This window comes from Camellia sinensis, chromosome 6 (assembly GCF_055761805.1).
Source record: "Camellia sinensis isolate YWXY chromosome 6, ASM5576180v1, whole genome shotgun sequence".
NCBI classification, from domain to species: Eukaryota; Viridiplantae; Streptophyta; class Magnoliopsida; order Ericales; family Theaceae; genus Camellia; species Camellia sinensis.
In genome coordinates this window covers 146,914,863-146,940,034 of record NC_138966.1, presented here as the reverse complement: position 1 = coordinate 146,940,034, position 25,172 = coordinate 146,914,863, and the positions used below count along the sequence as shown (strand labels likewise).

Here is a 25,172-nt window from a genome sequence, read left to right as displayed (position 1 = left end):
TCACCTTCCTCTCAAAATATTTTTCAAGAGTGCCGCTGTTCCAATATCCAGAAAAGCCCCACCGAGACCAGAACAAGACATTAGGTATATGCTCAACAATCCAATAGTCTTTGCCTTGGTTGGGTTGGGGTTGCATTCTATCTAAGAATTCTTTCGGCATATCAATAAACGCGAGAGTTCTTAGTTTTTGGAGGTGGTGGATGCCAGAGGGTACCTCTTTTAGTTGCGGGATAGGCCCAATCCTTAGCTCTTTAAGAAGAGGCAATGCTCCTACCTCTATTATCATCGAATTCAATCCCTCCAATTCAAGGAGATCTAGTTGCTTAAGTTTTTGAAAACTTCCAACCTCAAAATACAATTGCTCCCCATCACATGCATTCCAAAGATGAAGATGTTCTACACTAGGCAAGGCTTGAAGGGCTTTTAGTGGGTCATTGGACAAACCTGAATGCAATAGAGATAATTTGACTAGATTTTGAAGTTTTGGGATCCAGTCAGGCAACTTCTCTAATCGTCCACCCAAGTTAAGACTTTGAAGAAATTGAGGTGGAGATGATATATACTGTAAATCCAGAATCTCATCATCACTTAGGGCTGCTACCTTCAAATATTTAAGGTAATGCATCTTCTCAATGGTGGCACATAGAGCCCTCCCATGTTCCCTTCTCAATTTCGTTATGCCCAACTTCCTTAACTGCGTCAAATTCCCAAGCTCTTCAATTAGGCTGAGCCCATCATCATGATTTGTTTCCACATGCCACAACTTTTGTAGCTCCTGTAAATGCCCAATCCCTCCCTGTATCCTCACTCCTCTTACAATATCCACTATGTTCGCACATCCATAATTATGATAATAGGCAAGAAGATGTCGCAACTTAGGAAGCCTATTGATATCAATTGGTAGCTCACTCACGGGGGAATATTTCAAATCAAAAGTCAAAAAGTTGTACAAATTACCTATGGACTTTGGAATTATCTGCACTCCTGTTCTCCTTACACTTAGGTACCGCAAAAAATATAGATTTCCTACTTCTTCATGAAGTTGATCCAAAGGAGCACCCCCAAGATCTAGTACATTCAAAAGCTTGAAATTTGCAGCTATAGTGTACCCAATAAGGGCTTCTTTGGCAGCTTGCCCACTTCAAAAAGAAAAAAGGAGTGAACTGGGGATTTACCAATGCTTTCCATAACCTTTTCCATACTGTAATAATGCATATGCATAGACAGCCGGCGAGTTCTGCAATTGAAACTTGAATTCTCTTCTGTCAAAAGTTGACAGAAACTAAACTCCTCAGACATGGAGAGAATAAGCTCATGCAGTCGAAGATTTACCCGACAGTATTTAAGTGCATCATGTACCCGGTACTCTGTAACTACTCTTCCATATAGTTTTGACCTGACACTTGAAGTAAGCATCTTGGGGTCAGCTCATTCAAATATGCTTCTGCAACTTCTTCTAATGTTGTGCCTTGTTTCTCTTCAATAAAACGCTCAGCTATCCACAACTGAATCAGTCTTCCACGTGTGATAGAGTACTTCAGCGGCATTATGCCAAAGTACAAGAAACATGATTTGAGGTGGTGAGGCAAATCTTGATAACTCAACCCCAAAATTCTATTTATGATCGTAAGATGAGGATTCCTTTCTAACTAAGTGCCCATGCCATCATAGAATTTTTGCCATTCGGATGTAACCTTCTTTTTGGTGGACAATAGACCACCTATTGCCACGATTGCAAGTGGCAATCCTTTCACATTTTCTAACAATTTTAAGTGATACTTTCTCCAACTCAGGGGGACAAACCCCAAAGTCTTGTCCGAAGGCTTTCTTGCAAAAGAGTTCCCAAGCCTTCTCTTTAGATAGGGGTTGAAGCTCGTGGAAATGAACTATTGAAGTTTCTTTGCAAAAAGCAGCAACCTGTTCATTGCAAGTAGTGATAATTAACCTACTGCCTTTGCTATTTTTGGGTAAAGCATGTCTTATGTATTCCCAAAAGTCAGTTTTCCATACATCATCAAACACAATGACGTAGCTGTTTTCGTGTAAATATCCTCTTAGCTTGCCAATGAGTGAATTCAATTACCTCATCAGGTAGAGGAAGAACATTGTTTCCTGATAGCTGCTCTATCATTGTTTTGAGGAGCTCCTCTAGTTCGTATGATTGAGAGACATAGATCCACACTTTGCAATCGAAGTGTGCAGCCACTTCTTGGCTGTCGTAAACCATTTTCACAAGAGTAGTCTTGCCAATTCCATTCATACCAACCACCGAGATCACTGCTTGTGATTGATCTTCTTGTGCCAGCAATCTGCCTATCAGTTCATATTTAGGAGATTCAATGCCAATGATTTCATCATCCTCTATGTAAAGGGAACCTACTCGAGGGTGATGCCACAACTTCCTGGTGATACTGCTGCTGTGATTGTTATGTTCTAGGAAAGTAGTCAATCCATCCGTGACCTCATCGATTCTAGCCTTGATGTCTTTGATCTGAGAAGCAATCTTATGTCGTTGCTTTAGTACAGTGATCCATCGTGTGACTTTACGAAAGAAACTGATGAAAAAACCAAATTGTCGAGGATGTTTTGCCAAGACAAGTATGTGTTCATCGATAACGTCTTTTATCCGATAAGCAACTTCCATTACTTGTTTCACCCATATTTTCACACCTCCATCTCCTGCTTCTGCTCTTGAATCTGCATCTTTTAAGAAAAGTTGTATGCGCTCCAATTCATCTTTGAAATAGAAAATTTCCTTGTGGACACCCTTCGACAGCTTTACTTCATCGGCTAACAATGGTGCCAAATATTGAATAACAGAGCTCACTGCACTTTCTGCCATTACTTCTCCATGCACTGCAGTGAACACAAAAGCGCGGATACAAGCTCCATAAATTTGACATAACTATACCATATCTTTTTTCACAAAGCTTAAAACAAATGTGAATACAATGATAATAAGTGGTGGCCCGTCCATTGGACAAATTAGACAACCAACTGCCTAAGGCATCATATTTGAGAAGGCTCCAAAATTTTAAAATCCTTAATGATATATATACTATTCTATAAAACAAAAATTGTTAATAACAGATAAATTTCAAAAAAAATTGTTATTCCTCCTAGCCAAAAAATAAAGTTGATGAGGCCTCATATACTCAAAATCATAATTTATTTATTTTTTCCCTTTCTTTCCCTTCTATATCTGTACTAGATTAAATAAATAAAAGACATATTTGCTACAATGTTCCAGATCAATAACCATTTTTCGGTTTGGTTTGGCCCCAAAATAGTTAGGTTTGCTAAAAGCTTAATATCTTGTAACAACGTCAACATTTCTTCTCAATTGAAAAAATATGTTTAAGAAAAATTTCATTGTAACAACTTAATTAGTAATTTTATATCTTGTAAAGTAAGAAAATCTAAATTTAAATATTAAAAGGCCTCTCTCTCTCTCTCTATATATATATATATGTATATATATATATATATTTGGGTGTGAAATTGATACAAACACAACAACATGATCGTAGATTTGAATAGAGATTTGTAGATTATTTACTTAAATAATGATCCAAAACAGAAGAAGATAGTAATGGATTGTAGAAATAAACACACCAGCAAGCAAGCAAGCAAAGATTGATGATGAGCAACTCTCCACGGAAGAAACGATATGAAGATCGAAATTTGTTGTTTTTGTCAGATTTCAGCAAAAGAAAGACTTTTGAACTTCTAATAGACGACTTAAAAAGCAAGTGAGAAGAAAGGCCATAATTTCAGTTTGGATATAAATAAAAAAAATTCAGAATTTCATGTATTTTTTCAAAATTTTGATATTATTTTTGTGTCACAATATACACCCTCCATCCATCTCCATTGACGAACTTACGGATACGTTCATGTTTGGCACAATTTTCATCTCAAAACGGTGTCGTTTTGCTTGGCAAGAAAAAAAATAGCCTAGTTTAAGCTAAAATTCACAAAAAGACAAAATAAGTTAAAATAGTTAGTAAAATAAAATATCACATCAAACTCATAATCATTTCACTTTTTCTCTTACAAATATCACATCCAATCACAAAAAAATTCAATCATCTTTCCAAACACAAAAATTTTAACCTACTAAAATAGTCAAAAACTAAAATAGCCTACTAAAATAGCAACTTTCCAAACGAAGCCAAAGTGTGATCATACTAGGAAAAAGAGAGAGAGAATGAGCCACTACTAGAGGAGGTTAGCACTTGGGCGATACAGCCATGGCCATGGTTGGCTGAAGAAAAATGAGGAGAAGAAGAAGGAAAAGGAAACGGAAAATGAGAAAGAAAAGAGGAGGGGCCAAAGCTTAGTGGTGGTAGCAATAGCAGCACTGCAACGGTTGGAGATTCAGTGGCCATGACAAGCTCAGTGGAAGGGCTATGAAGGAATAGGAAAAAAGAGAGAATAATTGTGGAAAGGAGTGAGAAATGAAGGAGCATGGAAATAAAGATTGAAGAAGAAGAAAAAATAAATAAATCTTATTTTTGGTCAACTTTTGAAACTTCGACTGCATGCAAAAAGAGATGAAATAAGGTGTATGATAGATGGAATGAAACAAGGTTATGAGGTGAATCCAATGATGCAAAAAAGAGGCGAAACGAAGTTACGACGAGAGAGATACAAAGATTTGAACATTTAAATCTGAAAACCTCACATCATCTTCTTCCTTCAGCAACACGAAGAGAGCAAATTTTTTATATTCAAACCCACCTGTTCAAGTCCTTACGAAGAGGGAGACACAAGGGTTGAATAGGTGGGTTTGAGTATGAAAACCTCACTTCATCTTCTTTCTTCAGCAGTACACAGAGAGCAAATTTTTTAAATTCAAACCAACTTGTTGAAGCCTTTGTATCTCTCTCTCATAACTTCATTTTGTTTCATTTTTGCCTCATTAGATTCACCTCATGGCCTAATTTTCATTTTGACTCTTATACGCCTTATTTCATCTTTTTTTTACATGTTATCGAAGCTCTGAAAGTTAGCCAAAAAAAATGATTTCTCTTTTTATTTATTTATTCTTCCTTCATCTTCATCTCTATGCTTTTTCCTTTCTCCTTCCTTTCCATAATTATTCTCTCTCTTTTCCTCTTTCTTCATGGCCCTTCTATTGAGCTCGTGGTGGCTAACCGTGGCAGTGCTGCCATCCCCACCACCGCCAAGTTTCAACTCCTCATCTCTTTTTCTCATTTCCCTATTCCGTTTCCTTCTCCTTCATCTCATTCTTCTTCAGCCAACCATGGCCATGCCTATCGGCCATGGCTGTGTTGCTCAGGTGCCACCTTCAGCCTCCCTTTCTCTCTCTCTCTCTCTCTCTATAGCGATCCCGGTTATCCCTTTACTGTTCTATCCTTTTCCGAACGTGGTTCCGTGGAGTTGGTAGTTGTACCTATCATGTTGTCAACCTTTAAACTCTTTTGTTTGAGTTTTAGAATGTGTTGGGCTTGGTTGTTTCAGGTTGTTAGAGCTTTAGCTCCCATTGTTGTTGCCCAGTTTTTGAATGGTCCGCTCGAGCGGGTCTTCTTGCACTCGAGCGGGGTTTTCACAGTTTTAGTATTTCGTGCCTCTGCAAAACTTCTGCAGATATGCTTTCTGCGCTCGAGCTGGTTTCTTGTGCTCGAGCAGGTCACGCTCGAGCAGGATTGGTAGCGCTCGAGCGGGTAGTACCTTTTTGGTGTAAGTTCTGGGAGGGGGAAATCTACGCTCGAGTGAACTGGTTTTCACGCTCGAGCGGATGTGCTTTATTCTTGTGTCTTAGCGCTCAAGCGGGCCTTTTTGCGCTCGAGCAGACCTAGTTTTTGTTCTTGACGCTCGAGCGTTGTGTTCTCCGCTCGAGCGGGAGAGTCGTATATCAGTTGACAGCTAGGCTATTTTAAATCACTTTTTACATCCACACTCTCTCTCTTACTTTTCTAAAACCCATTTTTGAGAGCTCCTCTCTCTAGAATCTCCTTTCTCTCTAGGGTTTGATCTAGCTAGGGTGTTCTCTTTACCTTTGGTCTTTTTAAAAGTTAGGTTGATCGTCGAGGGCTATCATTTGATCCGAAAATATTGAGCTTTGGAGCACGTTGAGTTTCTTCGTCTTCTCCGTTGAGAGCCATCTTTTGAGGTAGAGGTAGGGATATCCTACTCCTCTTTATGGATTTTGTCTTTAAATTTTAGCATTTTGATATGTTGGGTGTTGTTGGGTAGATTTGAGAAAGTTTGGGCCTTTCGTGTAATTATACAAAAATTGGGGTTTTGTTTGGAATAAACCTATGTACAAGTTGGATGATGGATTGTGGATGAAAGTGGAACCTTAGAGTTGTTTTCTTAATTAAGGTAATTTGCCCTAATTGTTTAATTTAATTAATGTATATAATTGATTAAAGGAAATAAGGAACTGAATTGGAAATGTTGAAATTGGGAATGTATGGGACTAAAGGGTGTAGTTAAATCATTTATTGCTCACCTAATTGGAATGTTGATATATTATCCATTTGTGCATTTATTTCCTGTTTAGAAATAATTGCTTTGGGCTACTGGTGGAGGGTAGTATTGATTGTTGTAGACAATGTATGATGATTAGATAAACTAAAACTAATCAATTGGATGTGTCATAGAGCATGACGGTTGATAGAACGCATTAACTTTATGTGTTGGTTGATTGTGCATATGGCCAATGTGTTTATATGCATTATGTGTGGACAGTTGATAGAATACATTAACTTTATGTATCGATTGATTGCGTATGTGATTCTGTGTTTATATGCATTACTTGTGTATGGGAGGAGATGGGGGATGTATTCCACGGTTTAGGGAAAGATGGGGGATGTACCTCTAAACCGGTTAATGGTTAATGGTTAAGGGAAGATGGGTGATGGACCCAGGGATGCAGCTTATATGCTTGTCATTAAAGTGTTGATACAGCTCATATGCTTGTCATTGAAGTATTGATACAGCTCATATGCTTATCTGTTGTAGTATTGATGTAGCTCATATGCTTATCTGTTGTAGTAGTGATATAGCTCATATGCTTATCTATTGAAAAGTTTGTTTGATTTGATATAGCACTAACATGTATATCATCATCGTTTGTGAAGTATGAAAGTAGTTTATGTGTTATTGATACAACACCAAAATGTGTATTCACCTTGAATTTCGAAAATGTTCTAGAGATGAACTATAATCTCATCAAATGTTTTGGCCAGAGTACTGAGCCTTGTTTCCAAACTCAAAGTTGAATAAGAATCGGAAAGTGAATTGTAACATAGACTTGACCGTCATGGAATTGTAATAAGATGTAAATGGATGTGTAAGTATCGACCATCTATCAGTTGCTAATCTTTTAGGCATTGTTTATAGTTGGTTTAGTATATCTCTGCTGGGCTGTGGCTCACCCTATATGGGAACATCATTTTCAGGTACAGGTAGCATGCCACCTCTAAGGACATAGCTTGGGAGGCTAGAGGCGGACATACTTTGGCTGTCTTATTTTCCTTGATTGTATTACATATAGTTTCAAGCCAAGAGCTTAAGGTGTAATTGAGTTAGCACTCTCTTTTGTAACCAAGTGTTAACTTGGAAAGCTGTAAGCCCGTAGGGCATTTGCTTTTGTGTTGTAAATATGTAACGCTGTTGTAATGAAATACCCTGATGAATAGATGAATGTGGACCTTTATGTATTAATGCATGTCCCTATATGGATGGGTTTAATGTTATTATTTTGAGGGTGTGACAACTTGGTATCAGAGCCTACCGGGTCCGAATACTTTGGGTACGTGGGAAGTGATTAGTATCACAATGGGTTTGTCTCGCTTGTTAGAGACTTAGACGTAATGTTATGTACTTATGTGATAACATGTTTATGTGATTATTTGGGTATGGAATGTAGTTTCCTGGATGTTGATTGGATCCTTGGGTTTCCGGGAGTCCTGTTGGAAAGGCACTTGATCAATGCTGTTTCTGACCGGAACTCTAGTAACGCCTCGGGACTATCATTATCCGGAAACGAAATTCCTAAATGCTTATGTGTTTATGTGCTTATGTGGAGTGAATTACAGTTGTCCATGTATTAGGACGTGAGTGTATAGCTTCGGCACATGTATGAGTGTGCTAACGTGTCTCTGTTACTTTTACTAGGATGCCTAGGCGAGGAAGTTGTGATTTCCCTCCTTCCGCTCGGGAAGAGTTGCGGAAATAGTTTGTGGGGTTACGCCAAGGTACTACACCTTTGGTGTGGTTCGAAAGATGGTTTGCTAACCTGTCAAGGTTTGCTCCAGAGTTGGTGGAGACGGAGGAATTGTGTTGTTTTGAGTTTGAGAGTAAGCTGCATGACGACATCCGTGATAGGACTGCGGGGTCTTGGCAAAGAAGTTATAGGGTGCTTGTTGAGGCGGCCGTCCATGTAGAGGCTGCGGTGCTAGCAATAGGGCAGAGTGGGGAGGAAGCCATCTCGGCGACCCCTGTGACTCAGGGTGTTGGTAGGCCTTTTAAGAGGCAAAGGGGTTTAAACTCGCAGCAGGGAGGTCGGGCTAGAACTACCCTTCCGGTGTCGGATTTGGGTTCGGGAGAAAGTAAACAGAGGGGTGTAGACACCCCATTTTTGACTGCCCTTAAGACTTGGGCGTTACTGATGGTTTACTTGGTGGTAAAAGATGTGCAGGGCAAATGTTCAATCTCTTCGGCAAGGAGAGAGCCAAATCCCAACTTCACACCCCTTTTGGATCAAAACTATTTTGAATGGTTTTTAGACCTTAAAACTCTCTCTTTCAAAACATTCTTGAAATAAAGTTTCTGCGATGTTCCGAGGCTCGCATTTTGTCAAACGTTGCGCTTTTCGGTAAACCGAGCAGGGACGAAGTGGAAATGAATGAAAGAGAGATGAAATCTTTGAAAAATCTTTCAAAACACTTTGTTTAGGGGTTTGGAGTTGAAGAAGAGAGGAAAGGAGAGGAGAAAACTAGTTTGGGAGAAGTTCGACATGAATCCGGGTAGAAGCGAGTTGAGCAGCCCTCGCTGAATCGGGCTTATCTGTCTGTACACTTGGAGTTTAGCTATGGGGCCACCACCGTCGGAAAGCTTACTTCCGGGGCTTCATTTTTCACTCAAGAATCTCTTAAAGCCAAGTCCGGGTGGGGGGGATATGATCAGCTGAAGTTGGGCATCATCCCGGTTGGATCGAATCTGCGCGGCTTCACTAAAATGGGCATAACTTTTTCCACAGAAGGAATTTTAATGCAAGGTTTGTGCCATTGGAAAGATAACTTCCGGGGCTTCAATCTGGACATCCACCGGCACTTTTTGACCTCATCGGCCACCCATCGGCACTATATTTATCCCACCGGTAATTTATTGTGCCGACCGGCCATTTATTTTAGCCGACCGACCATTTTTTCTGGCCGACGACCTTCCGGAGCATTCTACAGATTGAGGGGATACCAGCTGTGCCAGCTGGAGGTCACAGACTGGATCCTCCATACACGTGTATGGAGGATCTTTACTCTTGGTTTGAAGCTTCTAAGAGAAGCTTTAGTCTCTTGGCTCTATAAAGGAAGCTCTCCTCTTCCTTATACTAGGTTAGAAAAATCAGCTGGAGCATTACATACAATCCTCCATATATCTCTCTCCCTCTCCATCTCCAAGCTTCCATCCTTCAAACCCTACACCATTTTACACTACACCACCAAGCCCCACCTTTCCATCCTTCATTCCAGTAGCTGGAGGCTGTTCTTCAAAGCCTAAGGAGCCACAAACTTAAGCCAAGAAGCTATCAAAGTTTGGTCTTCAAGGGTGAGTACCATTCCCACTCTTTTGAGCTTATTCTTGTATCATTTCTTAGCCATACATGCTTGCTGTTTTGAGCACCGGCCCTAACTGAAAGTGGCATTTTTTTGAGCTCCTTTTCACTTTTATTTAAGGGCCTCTCACTGTTTGAGGCCCCCTTGATACACTTGCTTCATAATCCCTCTTGCATGCCATTATCTTGCGTAGTATTTTTGGCATATGTATAATCTGTTTTGAGTTCTGTCATGAACTGAAAAGTGGCTTATTTTGAGCCATTCTTCAACATTGTTGAAGGGCTCATTACTGTTTGAGGCTTTCATTCACCACTTGCCTTTATATCCCCTTTTGGCTCTATTTTTGCATGATTTGTTAGCCTCGGATGCTTCTGTTTTTGGGCTCTTTTCAGAACTGAAAATAGTCTTATTTTGACCCCCTCTTCATGTTTCATTGAGGGTCTTTCACTGTTTGAGGCATCATTTTTATACTTGGTGTTATATCTCTCTTTTTGGCCATATTTTGCATAGTATTTTTGGCTTGTATGCATACTGTTTTGGGTCCGGCCATCAACTGTAATGTGTAATATTTTGGGCCCCTCTTCAACATTGTTGGAGGGCCTGTTTATGTTTGAGGCCAGAAACCTTTACTTGCTTCTTTGTCCATCTTTTGGCTCATTTCTTGCATGAGAGCTTAGCCACACCTGTGTCTGTTTTTGGGCTGTTTTCAGAACTTTAAAAGATCATATTTTGGGTTCCTCTTCAACACTGTTGAAGGACCCTCAGCTGTTTGGGGCCAGAAGCTGTGACTTGCTTCATTAGCTTGCTTTCGGGGCCATTTTCGCATGCTAGTTTTACCCCATTTGTGTTTGCTGTTTGGCCCTGCTTAAAACTGAAAACATGCTTATTTTGGGGCTGCCTTAAATCTTTCTTCACATGTCATGATCAAGTAATGCATGCTTTGTATAGCTGTAGGCCATTGCGTATGCCTAATTTCACATTTCGAGTCGCATGTCATGCATCGGGTGCCATGTTTGCATGATCCGGGGCTGTTTCGGGTCATGTTTCGCTTCTGAAATTTGCATGTTTGCATATCATATTCCATGCCTTGTCATGTCTCGTTAGAGTGCCATTTTGTGCCTTAGGTACAGTCCTCGGTTTGCGTGCATGCATGCACGCGTTTCGAGAGTCTCATTTTCATCTAGTGGCCACTGATTTTGGCATGCTTGCGAGCTATCCATGTTAGTTTAAGTCCATCATCGCACGTTGTTGCATGCCATGTTCACTTACATGATTAGGTTGTGCGCCTAGTATACATTGCTCATTTGCATGTTCATGTTGCATACTTAGCCTCCATGCCTAGGTTGCATTTCATTGAGCATGCATTCCTTGCCTCTTGATCAATCATGATAGGGGTTGGGGCCCTTTGATGTGTTTTGTACTTGCATTTCATTTGATATCGAAGTTGCAAAACTTGGCCTCTTAGGCCATTATGCGTAATTGATGGCCCGAGGGTCGAGGGGCATACTCCCTTGAGTCCATTACATGATTGGGAGAGTGGCCATGCATACACTTGCTTGAAATTCCATGCCATACACTGTCTGTTCTTGTTGCTGTCAAAAACCAGATTCTACAGGAACTTTCTGCCGACCGGCAGTATTCAGTGCCAACCGGCAATCCTTCCTGGGCCGGTAGCTTTATCAGCAGCCGATGGATATTTTCAATGGCCGGTGGATATTTCCTTCAGCCGATGGTGTTCCACAGTGTTCAGGGGACCTATCCCAGAACTTTGGCAATTTTCAGAGAAGCAGGGCAGTGTAAACCGAGGCAGCAGTGGTATGGTACGGACTTTCCGGGCGAGACGGGTTCGAGCTTGCATCATTCGCGTATCCCGAGGCGGGAGATGTGGCCACCTTTCTTCTTTTTGCATTCATTTTGTTAAGTAATTAGAAATTCTGTCTCGCACGCACCCGGCTCGGTACATCATGCTAACTGCATTTGTACTTCAATTCCAAATTGAATACGTGCATCAATTGATTGCATTTCGCATGCCATGCTTAGGTTAGCCGAGCCTACTCTAATTGCATCCTGTATGTGTTGCATTAGTCAATTTGACATGAACTAGGATCATGCATGTTGGCTAACTAGTTTATTGTTTTGGCACGGAGTACGATGTAAGTATTTTCATGCTTTAGCATACCGCATGCGTGTGAATGCTATCATGACAGCATGCTTACCATGTGGCTAGATGCTAATGTGATAAACTGTTTGGATGCCTGTGGGTGAAGGTTGGATTGTCTGAGTTGGAAAAAATCGTTGAAATCCGTATTTTAGCCTACCTGCGAGTAGCAAATTCCAAAATGTTTTTCAAGACAAACGGATATGCAATGCTTATTTCCAAATTAGGCGACCTAGTCTATACTTGTGTGTTGTGCGCATAACATAGTAATTCTAGGCTAATAAATGGAATAAGAACACATAACGTCTTCAAAAACGGATATCATGGTTAGTAGAGGCCGATCTTCGGATCGGGCGAGAGGGGGTGCTCATAGCTGACCTCCCCCAATCGTACCCAAGTTCCCGAGCCGAGGCAACTTTGGTGATGACGGACACGTGGCCTTTGGCACCGAGTCAGGGTTTCCTAAATTCTCCCATTTTAAAATATTTAGGTGGCGACTCTGTATCTGGCAAAGCAGTCCATGTTTGGCACTTCGTTTCAAAAAATCTGTTTCTCAAAATGATTTGCCGGATTTGGACTCTTTGGTTCAGATTAAGAACCGTGACACGAATTGAGTCCGAACTGTAGCATAAGGCCCACGGGCGCGTCTACAGTTTCTGGCGACTCTGCTGGGGATTTAGAGAGCTTGACTCGAACTCGTGATATCCTGTTTTGATTTCATTTATGTGTGTCTTTGCATTGCATGTGCATTGGTGTGCCTAGGACACAGTGTTTGCCATCTGCCATTCCTGAACGGTTTGCCGGAGGCTTGTCTTGTCAAGGCATGGCCATAAGGCTAACCGGTTATGGGCTCTGACAGTATGGGAACACAAACCCCGGTTTTTACCGGGGCACCCTTTTCGACCATTCGACCTAGTGCATATTGAAATCCATAGTGACCATTCCAAACTAGGACAGGTTGCTCACCCGATGTTAGGTTGTTTGAAACCGCTGTGTGCATAGTGAAACCCTAGTTCCTGACAAAATAGGACAGGGAAACCCTACCCCAACATAGGGGTGTTTTGGCTCTCTCTTACTCGCTATGTGCTTTTAGAGTGTATCTTTACAGGAACGCATATACCAGTTTGCAAGTCTGGGTATCAGGCCTGTGGGCATCAGCGTCGGTATTTGGGGAATCAGTTTTACCCAAGGGTATCAGTTTATAGGCAGATATTTGGAAAACAGTGATCAGTATTGAGTACAGTCATCCTAGTATGCTCAAATCCGTTCCAGTGAAATTGTGCTGAGATGCTGTCTGTTTTCTCTTTTGCAAGGTAGTCCTGGAACTATAGCTTCAGAAGGCTCCAATATCCCTGGGGTACATTAGACTAGTGTTGATAGACTTTGTTAGGTTAGAAATTCAATTCAAGGGCAACCAGTGTTCTTTCGCTGAGGCAAGGAAAAGAAAGGCCAGTCAGGGCTCACCGGTTCATCTGATCCATCAGTCGCCAGTCACATCACCTTTGTTCAGACTCAGCAGACCATGATGGCCCAGGGTTCAGAAGAATTTGTGGCCGTGATAGCAGCGTTAAATCAGGGAACTGCCATGCAGGCTGAGACCAGTATTGAGATGCAGCGTCCATCTGGGGCATCTGCCTCACATCCAGCTTTGGGACCCCTGCCAAACTTTAACCCACTTCCGCCAATTGAAGATTTGTAGTGTCCGAATCCTCGAGAAAGGTTGACTCAAGCTCAGGTGCTCAGACCCCTGGTACAGCCTAATGAGAGGCTTTATTCCCTTGATGTTAATGAGCTCAATCCGACTGCAGTGAAAATTGCAAACCTTGAAAAGCACTTCAAAAAGGCACAGGGCCTTAATTCCATTCCTGACATTGAGGATGGGCACACTGAGTCTGCCGTACGGCTCCCGGACAGATTCAAAATGCCATATATTGACCGTTTCGACGGGTCTGGAGATCCAATGGTATACATCCGACTTTTCTTGGATGTTCTGAAGCCGATGGGTCTGACTAAGCCACAGAAACTCTCTCTGTATGGAAGAACCCTGTTGGGTGTAGCAGCCACTTGGTACGCTAAGTTGGAAGATAAAGTGAAGCAAGACTGGGAAGAATTGGCTGAGGCCTTTGTTGATCAGTATTCCTACAATACGCAAGTTGAAATGACCATGCAAGAGCTCGAAACGACCCGCCAGAACCCAACAGAGCCTTTTGTGGAATTTGTTGTGAGGTGGAGAGCAAAGGCAGCACAGATGACAGATCGGCCTTCTGAGAGGGATCAAGTGCAGATGATGGTACGAAACCTCGAGCACGATATGTTGCAAAAGTTGATAGTTGCTCCACTATTCACTTTCAAAAGTTTGCATGAACTGGAGGTTCAGGTCGAGAATGTGTTCAACAGCGGGATCATTCCCAAAACAAGTGAACCAACAAGGAGGGCGATTGCAGGGAGTACCAATGCTGGTAGTAGCATCATTCCTAAATCCACCAAGATCAATACAGTCACCACAGCCAACCCTTTTGCCAAACCAAGCCTACAAACAGCTGGCCCAGCCCGAGCTCAGGGCAGAACTTTCACTCCCCTCTATATGAGCCTGACTAGCGCACTAAAAGCCTTGATGGAAAGAGGGCATCTCAAACCCCTCGATCCTCAATCTCTGCCTGACCCACTTCCAGCCAGACATAATCCCTCCAAGTACTGTATGTACCATCAGCAGCGTGGTCATGGCACCGACCGTTGTTACCGCCTTCGCCATGAGGTTCAAAATCTCATCGACAACCGGACGATAGCTCCACCTTCAGCCCCCGATGACCAAGTACCTCATCCACATCTCAATCTGATCCACACACTGGCCGTCCCTTACGACCCCAGCGTATACATCACCCGGCCCATCTACCCAAACCTGGGGTGTTTATCCCGGAAAGCATGGACTTATGCATGATGGGTGCATCTGAACCCCAATTATCTCAAACCCATGAACCCACTACTTCTGAGCTGATAAAGATGATCGAAGATCTTCAGAGAACTGTGGCTGATCTGGCCTTTGGAGTTTTGGCTCCGTCATCAACCGCATCACATACCAGGGAGTTCATGTCAAAAGGCTCCTCAGGACGGGTTGCATTGGGAGAAGGCCAATCTTTTAGCAAAGTGGAAGCGACTGGTAAGAACAAGGTTGGGGCAGGCAATGGTCCCCATGAACACCTTCGATGGGATATTGAGGCTTTGAAAGCTGAGGGACTGAACAAAGAGCAAGTCCTCGCCGTTGTTACAAAAACTGTGGATGACACTTTCGCCACTCAGAATGAGAGCAGTCTGAATCAAGGGGCAAGCCAGGAGAAGGGCCTTTGTACGAGGAATGTTCCTTTCAGCCCTAATCCCGTGCTCGGAAATAATCAGCAAACCCAGTCAACGCCTGCCAATCCCTTTGCTGGTGCATCCAGCAAAACTCCACAAATCTCAAAATACCCACCTTGGGGCCAGAGGGTGTTCGCACCACTATACATGTCTCTATCAGCGGCCTTGAGGGTCCTGATTAGAGAGGGGGATCTGAAACCCCTGGAGCCGCGACCACTGCCTGATAGACTTCCTTCCTCCCATGATCCGACCAAGTACTGTGCGTTTCATCAGCAAGTCGGCCATGTCACTGATGGTTGTTTCCGTCTTCGCCACGAAATACAAGATCTGATTGACAATAAGGTCATCGTCGCACCAACTCAACAAAGTCTATCGTCATTGGATCAGTGAACCTGGGGGATAATGCGGTGCGATCGGGGGATGAACCACCTGCGGGCGGCGCGCAGTTTACTTCAGATGTGGCGTTTGACACGCACAGTTTTGAGCAATGTGCGAACACTAGTTTTTGTACTTTCTGACTTGGGATTGGGTCAGTTTTGTTGTTTTGTATATGGTCAGTCTTTTTGTACTAAGTCGGTCAGGTCTGTCTTGTTATATTGAGTCAGTCCTATTTTGTTAGAGTCAGGTGATTTCGGGGGTGTTACCTCGGGCATCACTATTTTGTTTTGTGTTTGTCTTTTTTCTTTCTTTTGAGTCTGTTTTTGCCATGGAGCCAGTTACACCAACAGTTATGAATGAAACAGCAGTGGTTTTTCATGCTTTTGTGCTTGTTTCTGCCTTGTGCCAGTTGTACCAGAAAGTTTGAATGAAACGGTAGTACTTTTTGCCTACTCTTCTGCACCCCAAAATCATTGCATTGACCTAAGTTTTTCAAAACTTTTTTTGAACACTGCGGTGAAAACGAAGAGGAAGGAATTCCTTGGGTTTTGCAAAAATTGATCATTTGAGAGAAAGAGAGGCATGCTAAGCCTTTAATGATCGAGATCATGCTTGTTAATGTGAGTACTAAGAAGGATCCTGGCTTGATCCAAATTGGTCTCACACTGTCTTCAGCGCGAGCGACTAGTCGCATTCTTAAAAGATTTCAAAAAAAAATGTTTTGCGCGATCCTGCGAAGACCTATGTGGAACCGCTCTTGAGATTGTGCAGCCTAGGATCACTCTCAGCCTCGGGACTCGACCCCTCATTTTCAAACCTCGGACTTAAATTCAGAATGGTCAATGGTCAACCATCAAAGGAGGCCCGTATGGCCATATTTAAAGCAGCCCTCAAACTAGAGGCAGGGAAGTCAGATCAAAGGGGATCAGATGTCGCCAAAAGAATCTTGCAAAACTAGATCAGAAGTATCCCTGGAACTAGGGGCAAAAATGCCAGATGTGCTCGAAGAGCCGAAGATTGGTCATCCTGCAAATCAATGAAGACTGGCAAGAATGCCAAACCCTAGAAGAGAAGAAAGAAGAAAGTATTGCTGAAGAACTACTGAGTTCCCATCCATAACACTAGGGGCAAATCCAGCTCCCATGGGATGGACTCCTGCATTGTCAGCGAACAACAGTCACTCTCCTGGATTCAGACGGATTCGAGATCTCAGAACCATTTGACATGGACTTGTTAAACTTTTACCCTTTGAGAGGCTCGCTGGGTCGAAAACCCGGAAGGGCGACCCAGGCAAAAGTTAGAGCAAGGAAAAAAGGAAAAGAACAAAAAAAAAAGAAGAAGAAAAATGCAAAGAACAAAAAAGATATGAAGAAAAGAAGAACAAAAAAGAAATAAAAAAGAAAGAAAAGAAAAAGAAAAAAATGAATGAAAAGAATTGAAAAGAAAAGAAAAACTGAGTTCACAAGGTTGAAAACCCGGAAGGGCGGCCTTGGCAAAAGTTAGAGTGCAAAAGGAGAGGTTAAATACCCGAGTGTACCTTAACCCCGAACTACGTAAGGCTTGATTCTCATCTTTGGGATACGTAGGCAACTTCATTCCGAAGTCCATCCGTAAAACACTTCAAAATCAACTGTGTCCATGTAATGGTTTTGATCATCTTTGCCTTTTTGTATCCGAGAGTTTGGTTGTCATCGCTACTCTGAGGACTGATTGCAATGCGCTGCGATACTATCCAAACAAGGGGCAACTTTCCGTTGCCATACAGTGTGCCGCGGTGCCATTCAAACAAGGGGCAACTTTCCGTTGCCGTGCAGCTCTTTCCAAGCAAGGGGCAATTTTCCTTCAGATCTGAAGTTGCGCATCTCAAGAGTAGGTTCCGTGCTTGTTGTGCATTGGCCGTTTGCAAAAATAATTTTTGAGAATTTTTATTGAGGTTGACTGATCTCTCGAAAATTATTCCATCTTTTCCAAAACTGGACCATTTCTTGGACCCAAAAAGGGAAAATTTTCAGTGCTCATAACCTAACTTGCATGATTTTCAAATCAAAAATTAAACAAGTATGTTAATCTGACTCTCATATTGGTCAAAATTGTTTCAGTAGAAAGCAAAAACAAAAAAATGGTCAAAATAATGAATTAGGGGCACAGTTGAGTCAGGCTTCCTGTCTTTCTCCCGTTGTCAATGCATCTGCCAGAAAGGGCACTCTACCTGCCAGAAAAGGGCACCTCTGAAGCTGACTGCAAAAGGGCAGAAGGCTCTCACATCCTCCACGCAACGAGGTATCAAGCCAAGTGCGAAGCACGAACGGGAACGGATCAAGATATTCCACTCCTTTGTTTGGACAGATCTAATCACGTCCAAACTCCCCAGTAAGAGTATCGTCAACCAATGTCGATTGCAGATCTGCTGCACATCCAGCCGCATCGCAACCCCTCTGTGGGAGAAAGTTCACTATTGTGAGCAGAAGAAGAGAATCTAGCAGAATGCTTGGGGTAAGAACCCGCAACTTCCTATTTATTCATCAACCACCCTGGAGAGGGATGAAAAATGAGAGATTAAAGAATAGAGAGATGTGCGTTGAGAGAAAAAGTGAGAAAAGGGATTTTTCAGAAAAACGGAGCCTAAGGGCCGAGTGATGTGAGAATCACAAATGAGAAAGGGTGGGAAATAATACCCGGGGAAACAGGCTCCATGTGCACATTTGAGTCTTGTATTTTATTTTGTCTGTCTCGATTCTTGTTTTGAGTCGCTTCGAGTGTTACTCGATGTGTTTAGATTGTTTACCTTTGTTTTTCCCTTGTTGAGTCTTTTTCGCTGTGTTCAGTTGTAGGCTCAATACTCGGTCGAGAACTCATTTCTCAATTTCAAAAAATCATCTTGTGCTCAGAGTGCTGTACCATTCTCCACATTTGTGCAAAACAGTATTTGTTCTTTCATAAAACTGCAGGGTCCACCCCCGATAAGTGTGAACAGTAGAACAAGGACCTATCTGAAGCTATGTAGGTTCCAAACTGCAAAGCAAAAGAAAAAAGGAAAATTTGGAGCATCTTAGGGTGTTCCAGCTTTGGCAAGATCCAAGACTGCATTTCAGGTGCACCTTCCCAGACCTCGCCATTTCTCTGGAGTATGAGTGTATCTCGACCCCAAGTGTAAGCCTGCTTTAAGTCAGAATGGCAATTAAAGCAGCAGCAGATGTTATCTCTTGCCAATATAAACAGGGTGTCCCCTTTTGAGCTGAGCGTATTGCCAAGTCCTCCGAAAGGTAAATCGGAGGCACCAGAGTACGTGTTTGATGCTCTTCCATTGCATAGAATGTGCACTTTCATATACACTTCTGTTACATGTGTGCCGCGCATTGTTATGATTCATGTATAGAATATGCTTGCTTTCGATTCTGTATAGAATTTGCTTTCAATATTGCATAGAATATGCTCCTGTTTCTTGCATAGAAAATGCTCGTATCTTTTGCATAGGAAATGCACTCTTCCATACTTACATTGAAAATGCACCTCATTTGCATAGAACATGCATTCACTCGCACTGTCTTGTGCACTTACACTTTGTATCTCACTAGCACTGTCTTGTGCATCTTGTGGTTGTATCTCACTCGCACTATTTTGTGCATTGCATATCACTCACGCTGTTTAGCGTATTGCACTGTCTTGTGCATTTCAAAATCAATTGCGCTGTTTAGCGTATCGCACTGTCTTGTGCATTTCAAAATCAATCGCGCTGTTTAGCGTATTGCACTATTTTGTGCATTGCATATCAATCGCGCTGTTTAGCGTATCGCACTGTCTTGTGCATTTCAAAATCAATCGCGCTGTTTAGCGTATCGCACCATTTTGTGCATTGCATATCAATCGCGCTGTTTAGCGTATCGCACTGTCTTGTGCATTTCAAATCACTCGCGCTTTCTTGCGCATCGCACTATTTTGTGCAGTTTAATCAATCGCGCTGTTTAGCGTACCGCACTATTTTGTGCATTACATATCAATCGCGCTGTTTAGCGTCTCGCACTGTCTTGTGCATTTCAAAATCAATCGCGCTGTTTAACGTATCGCACTATTTTGTGCATTACATATCAATCGCGCTGTTTAGCGTCTCGCACTGTCTTGTGCATTTCAAAATCACTCACGCTGTTTAGCGTATCGCACTGTCTTGTGCATTTCAAAATCAATCGCGCTGTTTAGCGTATCGCACTGTCTTGTGCATTTTAAATCACTCGCGCTTTTTTGTGCATCGCACTATTTTGTGCAGTTTATCACTCGCGCTCTCTTGCGCATCGCACTATCTTGTGCATTTCATTACATGCTCTCTCTCATCTTGCATAGAAAATGCTTGTAGCATTTGTCAGTTTATTGTGTCGCACTGTTTTGTGCACCTTACTTGCATTTTGCATGCATCCTATCGCGCTATCTTGCGCACCTCACTTGTACTTGTTAGTACATTGCATTGTTTTGAATACAAACCGGCTTCGCGTAGCGTATAAGTCCAATTGTCAAAGTCTTCTTTCATATCATTTGCATCATGCCCCTGAACTACGCTGGTTTGATTCCTTTCAAAGGGATACGTAGGCAGCCTGCGGGCACAACCATTCATTCATTCGTATTTTGTTTGTTTGTCCAAGTCTTCGGCCTTGTCAAAAATAGGTCGTCTCTGGGCTTTGACATTCACTCACGTCACTTCTTGACTTCCGAGTTCTGTCAAAGAGGGGCAACTGTAGACTCCCCATTTTTGACTGCCCTTAAGACTTGGGCGTTACTGATGGTTTACTTGGTGGTAAAAGATGTGCAGGGCAAATGTTCAATCTCTTCGGCAAGGAGAGAGCCAAATCCCAACTTCACACCCCTTTTGGATCAAAACTATTTTGAATGGTTTTTAGACCTTAAAACCCTCTCTTTCAAAACATTCTTGAAATAAAGTTTCTGCGATGTTCCGAGGCTCGCATTTTGTCAAACGTTGCGCTTTTCGGTAAACCGAGCCGGGACGAAATGGAAATGAATGAAAGAGAGATGAAATCTTTGAAAAATCTTTCAAAACACTTTGTTTAGGGGTTTTGAGTTGAAGAAGAGAGGAAAGGAGAGGAGAAAACTAGTTTGGAAGAAGTTCGGCATGAATCCGGGTAGAAGCGAGTTGAGCAGCCCTCGCTGAATCGGGCTTATCTATCTGTACACTTGGATTTTAGCTATGGGGCCACCACCGTCGGAAAGCTTACTTCCGGGGCTTCATTTTTCACTCAAGAATCTCTTAAAGCCAAGTCCGGGTGGGGGAGATATGATCAGCTGAAGTTGGGCATCATCCCGGTTGGATCGAATCTGCGCGGCTTCACCAAAATGGGCATAACTTTTTCCACATAAGGAATTTTAATGCAAGGTTTGCGCCATTGGAAATCTAACTTCCGAGGCTTCAATCTGGACATCCACCGGCACTTTTTGACCTCATCGGCCACCCATAGGCACTATATTTATCCGACCGGTAATTTATTGTGCCGACCGGCCATTTATTTTAGCCGACCGACCATTTTTTCTGGCCGACGACCTTCCGGAGCATTCTACAGATTGAGTGGATGCCAGCTGTGCCAGCTGGAGGTCACAGACTGGATCCTCCATACACGTGTATGGAGGATCTTTACTCTTGGTTTGAAGCTTCTAAGAGAAGCTTTAGTCTCTTGGCTCTATAAAGGAAGTTCTCCTCTTCCTTATACTAGGTTAGAAAAACCAGCTGGAGCATTACATACAATCCTCCATATATCTCTCTCCCTCTCCATCTCCAAGCTTCCATCCTTCAAACCCTACACCATTTTACACTACACCACCAAGCCCCACCTTTCCATCCTTCATTCCAGCAGCTGGAGGTTGTTCTTCAAAGCCTAAGGAGCCACAAACTCAAGCCAAGAAGCTATCAAAGTTTGGTCTTCAAGGGTGAGTACCATTCCCACTCTTTTGAGCTTATTCTTGTATCATTTCTTAGCCATACATGCTTGCTGTTTTGAGCACCGGCCCTAACTGAAAGTGGCATTTTTTTGAGCTCCTTTTCACTTTTATTTAAGGGCCTCTCACTGTTTGAGGCCCCCTTGATACACTTGCTTCATAATCCCTCTTGCATGCCATTATCTTGCGTAGTATTTTTGGCATATGTATAATCTGTTTTGAGTTCTGTCATGAACTGAAAAGTGGCTTATTTTGAGCCATTCTTCAACATTGTTGAAGGGCTCATTACTGTTTGAGGCTTTCATTCACCACTTGCCTTTATATCCCCTTTTGGCTCTATTTTTGCATGATTTGTTAGCCTCGGATGCTTCTGTTTTTGGGCTCTTTTCAGAACTGAAAATAGTCTTATTTTGACCCCCTCTTCATGTTTCATTGAGGGTCTTTCACTGTTTGAGGCATCATTTTTATACTTGGTGTTATATCTCTCTTTTTGGCCATATTTTGCATAGTATTTTTGGCTTGTATGCATACTGTTTTGGGTCCGGCCATCAACTGTAATGTGTAATATTTTGGGCCCCTCTTCAACATTGTTGGAGGGCCTGTTTATGTTTGAGGCCAGAAACCTTTACTTGCTTCTTTGTCCATCTTTTGGCTCATTTCTTGCATGAGAGCTTAGCCACACCTGTGTCTGTTTTTGGGCTGTTTTCAGAACTTTAAAAGATCATATTTTGGGTTCCTCTTCAACACTGTTGAAGGACCCTCAGCTGTTTGGGGCCAGAAGCTGTGACTTGCTTCATTAGCTTGCTTTCGGGGCCATTTTCGCATGCTAGTTTTACCCCATTTGTGTTTGCTGTTTGGCCCTGCTTAAAACTGAAAACATGCTTTTTTTGGGGCTGCCTTAAATCTTTCTTCACATGTCATGATCAAGTAATGCATGCTTTGTATAGCTGTAGGCCATTGCGTATGCCTAATTTCATATTTCGAGTTGCATGTCATGCATCGGGTGCCATGTTTGCATGATCCGGGGCTGTTTCGGGTCATGTTTCGCTTCTGAAATTTGCATGTTTGCATATCATATTCCATGCCTTGCCATGTCTCGTTAGAGTGCCATTTTGTGCCTTAGGTACGGTCCTCGGTTTGCGTGCATGCATGCACGCGTTTCGAGAGTCTCATTTTCATCTACTGGCCACTGATTTTGGCATGCTTGCGAGCTATCCATGTTAGTTTAAGTCCATCATCGCACGTTGTTGCATGCCATGTTTACTTACATGATTAGGTTGCGCGCCTAGTATACATTGCTCATTTGCATGTTCATGTTGCATACTTAGCCTCCATGCCTAGGTTGCATTTCATTGAGCATGCATTCCTTGCCTCTTGATCAATCATGATAGGGGTTGGGGCCCTTTGATGTGTTTTGTACTTGCATTTCATTTGATATCGAAGTTGCAAAACTTGGCCTCTTAGGCCATCATGCGTAATTGATGGCCCGAGGGTCGAGGGGCATACTCCCTTGAGTCCATTACATGATTGGGAGAGTGGCCATGCATACACTTGCTTGAAATTCCATGCCATACACTGTCTGTTCTTGTTGCTGTCAAAAACCAGATTCTACAGGAACTTTCTGCCGACCGGCAGTATTCAGTGCCAATCGGCAATCCTTCCTGGGCCGGTAGCTTTATCAGCAGCCGATGGATATTTTCAATGGCCGGTGGATATTTCCTTCAGCCGATGGTGTTCCACAGTGTTCAGGGGACCTATCCCAGAAATTTGGCAATTTTCAGAGAAGCAGGGCAGTGTAAACCGAGGCAGCAGTGGTATGGTACGGACTTTCCGGGCGAGACGGGTTCAAGCTTGCATCATTCGCGCATCCCGAGGCGGGGGATGTGGCCACCTTTCTTCTTTTTGCATTCATTTTGTTAAGTAATTAGAAATTCTGTAATAATTAATGTGTTTATTATTCGGACTGTAATATTTATTTGGATCCTCCGAGTGAGGGCAATTGTGTAATAAGTGTGCGTGAGTGTGTGTATGTCTTCCAACCCCACGTCTTTCTTCCCTTTTATTTACCCGCTTATGATGGTAGACTAGGGCATATTTAAATTAGCATACCTTATGCTATGCATGCGTGCATCCATGCATCTGTCTCGCACGCACCCGGCTCGGTACATCATGCTAACTGCATTTGTACTTCAATTCCAAATTGAATACGTGCATCAATTGATTGCATTTCGCATGCCATGCTTAGGTTAGCCGAGCCTACTCTAATTGCATCCTGTATGTGTTGCATTAGTCAATTTGACATGAACTAGGATCATGCATGTTGGCTAACTAGTTTATTGTTTTGACACGGAGTACGATGTAAGTATTTTCATGCTTTAGCATACCACATGCGTGTGAATGCTATCATGACAGCATGCTTACCATGTGGCTAGATGCTAATGTGATAAACTGTTTGGATGCCTGTGGGTGAAGGTTGGATTGTCTGAGTTGGAAAAACTCGTTGAAATCCGTATTTTAGCCTACCTGCGAGTAGCAAATTCCAAAATGTTTTTCAAGACAAACGGATATGCAATGCTTATTTCCAAATTAGGCGACCTAGTCTATACTTGTGTGTTGTGCGCATAACATAGTAATTCTAGGCTAATAAATGGAATAAGAACACATAACGTCTTCAAAAACGGATATCATGGTTAGTAGAGGCCGATCTTCGGATCGGGCGAGAGGGGGTGCTCATAGCTGACTTTCCCCAATCGTACCCAAGTTCCCGAGCCGAGGCAACTTTGGTGATGATGGACACGTGGCCTTTGGCACCGAGTCAGGGTTTTCTAAATTCTCCAATTTTAAAATATTTAGGTGGCGACTCTGTATCTGGCAAAGCAGTCCGTGTTTGGCACTTCTTTTCAAAAAATCTGTTTCTCAAAATGAGTTGTCGGATTTGGACTCTTTGGTTCAGATTAAGAACCGTAACACGAATTGAGTCCGAACTGTAGCATAAGGCCCACGGGCGCGTCTACAAGGGGCGTCATTTGTTTCAGATGTGGTCTGCCGGGCCACAAGGTTTCGGTTTGCCCACAGAGGAAGGGGGCTGGTTTGACAGTTCGACCAGTAGTAGTACCACCAGAATCTTTTGGTCAGCCAAATTTTGGGCCGACCGAACACACTGTGGGGAGGCAGTTGTTGGGATCCCCACCAGCTCAAACTTTGCACCAGTCGCTTATTCGGGATCCACTTGCTTGCTGGGTGTGTAAGCAGCAGGGTCATTTTAAACGTTCCTGTACCCAGTCGGGGACTTCTTTGGAAGTTTTGCAACCGAGTCGGGTCCAGCCTTATTCGACTGGACAGGACCAATACTGTTGTGGGGGACAGTTAGGCCAGATCTCGAGGGCCTCAGGAGAGTCGAGTTCACAAGTCCCACTTGGGGAAGTCCGCAGTTGTTCCAGATGTGGCCAGTTGGGGCACATTAGTAGTTCTTGTCCGTGGCTAGTAAGCTCATAGGTTATCTTGAGTTCGGGGATGACCAATTTTGGCAGTCCAGCGAGGGA

General features: G+C 42.8%; 2 protein-coding genes across 2 annotated transcripts; both read right to left on the bottom strand.

The window, feature by feature from the left end:
- LOC145793674 (disease resistance protein RPM1-like) lies at positions 1-1,547 on the bottom strand. Its single transcript, XM_082876537.1, has 4 exons — positions 1,378-1,547; positions 1,203-1,262; positions 215-1,139; positions 1-141 (listed from the first exon to the last, which is right to left on the bottom strand). The coding sequence occupies exons 1-4, from the start codon at positions 1,545-1,547 to the stop codon at positions 1-3; spliced, it is 1,296 nt and encodes a 431-aa protein (XP_082732663.1).
- LOC145792420 (disease resistance protein RPM1-like) lies at positions 566-3,777 on the bottom strand. Its single transcript, XM_082873134.1, has 2 exons — positions 3,616-3,777; positions 566-2,856 (listed from the first exon to the last, which is right to left on the bottom strand). Exon 2 carries the CDS (start codon positions 2,840-2,842, stop codon positions 2,015-2,017), a length of 828 nt encoding a protein of 275 aa, XP_082729260.1. The 5' UTR covers positions 2,843-2,856; positions 3,616-3,777; the 3' UTR covers positions 566-2,014.
- Between the last annotated feature and the right edge of the window lie 21,395 nt (positions 3,778-25,172).

Bases quoted from the DNA above. Each gene is read 5' to 3' on its own strand.
- LOC145793674 (XM_082876537.1), bottom strand. From the start codon at position 1,547: ATGCCGCTGAAGTACTCTATCACACGTGGAAGACTGATTCAGTTGTGG. The intron at 1,140-1,202 runs GTATGGAAAAGG...TTCTTTTTGAAG, and splicing joins TATGCATATGCATTATTACA to TGGGCAAGCTGCCAAAGAAG. The intron at 142-214 runs GTACCCTCTGGC...AAGAATTCTTAG, and splicing joins CTATCCCGCAACTAAAAGAG to ATAGAATGCAACCCCAACCC.
- LOC145792420 (XM_082873134.1), bottom strand. From the start codon at position 2,842: ATGGCAGAAAGTGCAGTGAGCTCTGTTATTCAATATTTGGCACCATTG.